The 6,000-nt window shown below is 36.4% G+C and overlaps 1 protein-coding gene across 1 annotated transcript in view; it reads right to left on the bottom strand.

The window, feature by feature from the left end:
- Nucleotides 1-526: 526 nt before the first annotated feature.
- The window catches only part of LOC133227733 (putative dimethylaniline monooxygenase [N-oxide-forming] 6), a 29,845-nt gene continuing 24,371 nt past the window's right edge, over nucleotides 527-6,000 (bottom strand). The window contains exons 7-8 of the mRNA XM_061382588.1: nucleotides 3,142-3,214; nucleotides 527-1,436 (exon numbers count right to left, since the gene is read on the bottom strand). Of these exons, the coding sequence (XP_061238572.1) occupies nucleotides 1,094-1,436; nucleotides 3,142-3,214 (416 nt within the window). The 3' untranslated portion in view covers nucleotides 527-1,093. The remainder of the gene's footprint in view (nucleotides 1,437-3,141; nucleotides 3,215-6,000) is intronic.

Genomic DNA, 6,000 nt, shown 5'->3' with positions numbered 1-6,000 from the left:
GGTTTTATTTCAGGAATGCAAGATTGGTTTAACAGACAGTGGAATTCACCATATTTATAAACACCATATTTATAAACTAAAACAAAAAAAAAAAACAAAAAAGAGACCGTCTCAATTGATGCAGAAAAAAGCAGTTGAAAAAGACAAAATCCATTCTTGATGAAAATTGTCTGAAAACTAGGAAGAAAAGGAATGTTCTTCAATTTAATGAAGGACATTTATGAAAAATCTATAGGTAGATCATGTTTAATGGTAAAAGACTCAATGTTTTATTCCTAAGATCAAGAACAGGGCAAGGATGTCTGATCTCCCCACTTTTATCCATAATACTGGAGTTTCTAGTCAGTGCAATAATGCAGAGAAAGAAATAAAAGACATTTAATTTTAAATGAGAGAAGTAAAATATCTTTAATTTTATTTATTTATTTTTACTTTACAATATTGTATTGGTTTTGCCATACATTTTTATTTTTAGAAATATTTTTAGAAATCTTTATTTTTAGACAACATGATTATTTATGTAGAGTATATAGGATCTATATAAAGTTCCTAGAACAAATGAGTGCATTTCTATATATTAGCAATAAACAATAAGAAATTAAAAAAATTAAACTATAATATTCAAAAATGCTTAATACTCAGGATAAACATGACATAAAATGGGCACAGTGCTAAAAACTATAAGAGGGAGAAATTAAAGATCTAAATGGAGAGATATACAGTGTCATGGGTTATAAGACTCAACATTTTTTGTGATGTAAATTCTCCCCATGACCAAACACACTTTAAAAAGCTTATTAAACTTTATTCAGCCAACAAATCTGGGCTCACTCCCATATACCCTCCCATCTTTTTCTGTATCTTAAGCATGTCCAAACTTGTCAATTCAGTATGTGAAAATCTATTTAAAGTATAGATGCTCATCATAAAGAGAGTTATTATTTTGCATTTTATTTAGACTTTAGTCAGATTGGCTAGGATTTATTCTTACATCTGCAAGAAGGGAAACAACAGCTATAAAATTTAATATATGTGTATACATATCTGCAATTAAACTTCTAGGCTGAATTCTGAGACCCAAATAAATTTCTTATCAATAAAATGCAAGTAAAACAGCCAGAAGAAGCACTGGGAATAAAAGAATTTTAAGCAAATTGTAAAAAGGTTGGGGTCTTTTAGCTTCACCGACCGCTCTTGTCCTGGTTGGCTTTAATGTCCTGTCCCATTGGGTCAGGATGGCATTTCTGGCCCCATCCCACTTCCCTGGTCCCATCAGTCGAAACTGGTATGGGCTACAAGGACCAAAGAACACCTCCAGGGCCAGCTGGGGATCAGTCAGGAAGAGCCATGGTATGTTAGGTTTGGCCCCTATGAAGGAGCCCAGTTCGTCCATGTATGTGATGTAATCTGTCTGCAAAGTCTGGCTCTGGCCAAACCTGAGGAAACAAAATAACACATTGCAGTGAGTGCCACATTTGTAAACAGAGGCACAAATTTCATTTTTTTTACTTTCAGAAAAGTAGCGTTTTAGTCAGCAACTCCAGTGATACCCCATGACTCCTCTCTTTTCTCACAACATAGAATGCATCATATGTTCTTCGACTTAAATTACCTGTTTTTGTTTTTTCCTCTCCTTTCTAACCTCTGTTCAACTATGATGTCATTTTTGGTTTTTGCCTCTAGCCATGAAGCCGAGAGTGAACTGACCCTAGGGTCTCAAGGTGACTGATTAACTTAGTCTTTGATACATGATATTCTTTATATGACACTTGTGTAAGATCTTCTCCAGAGTTAGTTTTTTATATTGATGTGTTTTAATTGGTGATAGACAGGGAGGCCTGGCGTGCTGCAATTCATGGGGTCACAAAGGGTCAGACATGACTGAGCGACTGAACTGAACTGAACTGAAATTGGGTTTATGAATAGTTTTAATATTTGCTGCAATTTATAAATTGTTTCATGCATTTAGCTGGAATGTGATCTCATTTGCCTTTAGAAACTCTTAAGAATAAGATTGACATTGAGGCCTCTCTTTCCCCTCCTCTTTATTCTTATTGGCTTCAGTCATAAAGGGTGGTAAGCAGAGTAGAGTAAGCTGCATGAACTGTTAGCACATAGGAGTGCTCATTTCACAGAGCTGTCCTGTGAACTGGAGGAGGTGCAGGGGAGGTTTTTTTTTGGGCTGATCTTTTTATTTTTTAAAAAATTATTTATTAATTTTAATTAGAGGATAATTACAATATTGTGATGGTTTTCTGTATGAAAGGCTAATTACAATATTGTGATGGTTTTCTGTATGAAACAGGGAAGGTTTTGTTGAGTCTGAGTATACCCATGTCTTCTCTTCTTTAGGCCCTTAGAATGACTTTCTTGGGCCTTTAATGAATGGCATGTTAGAGACTTTAAAGTAGAAATACTTCCTATATGGTCACTTATTCATCTATATGTGATCCATTACCTAATTATTTTTAATAGATTTTTACATTTAATTTGAAAAGGACTGACTTTTATAGGAGTGATTAACACAAAAAAGAGTACATTTATACATATGATGTTGAGTCACTTAACTTCCTACAAATCCCATTTATGGTTACTTGAAAACTCATGATTGGATGAATCAGAAGCGACTATTCTATTAGTAGAAAATATTAGGGCAGGTGAACTCTATTTAATTCTGTATTTGGTTTTCTTGTTACAGCATTGCCACCGGTCACTTTCCAGTTAGCTAATTAGTGATAGACATGTGGCTGATGGGAAATAAGCTCTTGGGAAAACAGTCATTTCTCAACCTCAGCACTATTGACACTTTGAGATGGATAATTCTTTGTATAGGTGGACTGTTCTCTGCATCCCTGGTTTCTACCCATTAGCATGACCTCTTCACTTGCAATAACCAGAAATGTCTCCAGATTCTGCCAAATGTCCCCTGTGGGGCAAAATCACCCCTGTTTGAGAACCTGTGTGCTAGAGTTATAGAAGAGAAATATAATGATTATTATTTGCCCATCTAATACTGCTTGATTATAGCAAATGTTTCAATAATGTAAACTGACTAATGACAAGGTTATAGAATCTATTAATGTTTCCCTACATATAAAGGCAAATTTTAAGATTTGTTCATTAGCGAGTACCATCTCTTACCATTTGAGTTTCTTCCCCATTTTCTCCTCAATGTCATCCATCATTTCATTTGTAGTTGGCAAGGTACATGAATCTAAAAAAGAAATGAAGTCAGAGATATTGAAAAAGAAAAAGAAATCAGAAATATGCAATTACACATGATGAATTTCATTCAGTGTTTATGAACTATATCCCTAAAAGATTTTCTATCAAGAGGAACTATCTTTAGTGTGCTTAGCAGAATAACAATTCACAGAAACAAAGATTTGAGAAGCCAATGAACTTGCTCTGGGAATTGCAAAACTGGCTTTCTGTGAGATAGTGACCGTGGAGAAGTTTGTAGCTTCAAGTGACTCAGTCTTATACTTCTGATGACATAATGAAGGGCCTAATCCTCAACATGCCTCATGCATATAATAGCTTACCAGTGTCTTCATATTTCTTTCTGCATCCTCTTACTAAGAATTATCTCAAGAGATAGTCTGGTAAAGTAATTAAATCTAAGGTCCATGGCAATTCAATTGGGACAATGGAAGGAAATCTGGATTTTCCAGCATCAGCCTGGAGGATATTTTAAGGGATGACAGAAAATTTTTAGTTTTTTGTAAATTTCACATTAATGGAGGCCTCTTCCAATTGCTAACTATAGCTAATTTGCCTCTGTAATAATGGCAGGGGATATTATGACATTCTCATGAATACTCCCCAATCATTGTTCATATCTCGCCTCAGCCTGCTGGTACCCTGTGGTCAGATATTTGCTATGCCCCTATGAGAAAGTAAGGGACCAGAATTCTGGTCATTTTGCTCAATGTATCTTAAGTGCCAAGACAGAGCCTTGCACACAGCAGGTGTTCAGTGAATATTTGTTGAATGAATAAATGATGCCCTTAGTTTTATGTAAATTTCTTGGATATATGAACTGTATCTGATATTCCCATAAGAGTGTTGTGCCTTTCAAGAGAAAAAAACAATAGGATCACTTACAAAAGATTTCATGATGGGTTTTTGAAAGTAATCATCCTTCATGGTACATTTGAAATAGAAACTTGATTACCCACAACATGTTAAGAAAACATATACATATGCTCTATGATTGTAACTTTTTCTTTATTACCTATAGTCTAAATTTCTATGGACAGTATGTTAGGTAAGGTACAACTATATTGGCCAAGGTTCTTGAATCCTTGAATAAAAGCATACTTTAACAGTGGCGATCAACATGATGCAGTTCAGTTCAGTTCAGTTGCTCAGTCATGTCCAACTCTGTGACTCCATGAACCGCAGGACACCAGGCCTCCCTGTCCATCACCAACTCCCGGAGTTTACTCAAACTCATCTCCATAGGGTCGGTGATGCCATCCAACCACCTCATCCTCTGTTGTCCCCTTCTCCTCCTGCCTTCAATCTTTCCCAGCATCAGGGTCTTTTCAAATGAGTCAGCTCTTTGCATCAGGTGGCCAAAGTATTAGAGTTTCAGTTTAACATCAGTCCTTCTGGCTTTCAATTCTTCACCATTGAGGATAATGTTTGCTGTGGGTTTGTCATATATAGCTTTTATTATGTTGGGGTATGTTCCTTCTATTCCTGCTTTCTGGAGAGTTTTTATCATAAATGGATGTTGAATTTTATCAAAGGCTTTCTCTGCATCTATTGAGATAATCATGTTGATGTATGGCAAAACCAACACAATATTGTAAAGTAAAAAAAAAAAAAATAATAACATCAGTCCTTCCAATGAATACTCAGGACTGATCTCCTTTTGGATGGACTGGTTGGATCTCCCTGCAGTCCAAGGGACTCTCAAGAGTCTTCTCCAACACCACAGTTCAAAAGTGTCAATTCTTCGGCATTCAGTTTTCTTTATGCTCCAACTCTCCCATCCATACATGACTACTGGAAAAACCATAGCCTAGACGAGATGGACCTTTGTTGGCAAAGTAATATCTCTGATTTTTAATATGCTGTCTAGATTGGTAATAACTTTCCTTCCAAGGAGTAAGTGTCTTTTAATTTCATGGCTACAGTCACCATCTGCAGTGATTTTGGAGCCCCCCAAAATGAAGTCAGCCACTGTTTCCACTGTTTCCCCATCTATTTCCCATGAAGTGATGGGACCAGATGCCATGATTTTAGTTTTCTGGAGTAAATTAAATCAACATTTGAGACATTGTTTTTCTCTGTGTAACCCTTATATTCTTTTTTTAAAAAAATTTATTATTATTATTATTATTTTTTACAATATTGTATTGGTTTTGCCATACATCAACATGCATCCACCACGGGTGTACACGTGTTCCCCATCCTGAACCCCCCTCCCACCTCCCTCTCCATACTATCCCTCTGGGTCATCCCAGTGCACCAGCCCCAAGCTTCCTGTATCCTGCATCGAACCTGGACTGGCGATTCATTTCTTATATGATATTATACATGTTTTAATGCCATTCTCCCAAATCATCCCCCCCTCCTCCCTCTCCCACAGAGTCCAAAAGACTGTTCTATACATCTGTGTCTCTTTTGCTGTCTTGCATACAGGGTTGTCATTACCATCTTTCTAAATTCCATATATATGTGTTAGTATACTGTATTGGTGTTTTTCTTTCTGGCTTACTTCACTCTGTATAATAGGCTCCAGTTTGATCCACCTCATTAGAACTGATTCAAATGTATTCTTTTTAATGGCTGAGTAATACTCCATTGTGTATATGTACCACAGCTTTCTTATCCATTCATCTGCTGATGGACATCTAGGTTGCTTCCATGTCCTGGCTATTATAAATAGTGCTGCGATGAACATTGGGATACACCCTTGTATTCTTAATTTGTCCACATAAACATACTCGTTGCCCCTGAAGCCCACAGGATCCAGGTGGAGGAAGG

This window comes from Bos javanicus, chromosome 16, assembly GCF_032452875.1.
Source record: "Bos javanicus breed banteng chromosome 16, ARS-OSU_banteng_1.0, whole genome shotgun sequence".
Classification (NCBI taxonomy): domain Eukaryota; kingdom Metazoa; phylum Chordata; class Mammalia; order Artiodactyla; family Bovidae; genus Bos; species Bos javanicus.
This window is presented reverse-complemented; position numbering and strand designations above follow the sequence as displayed.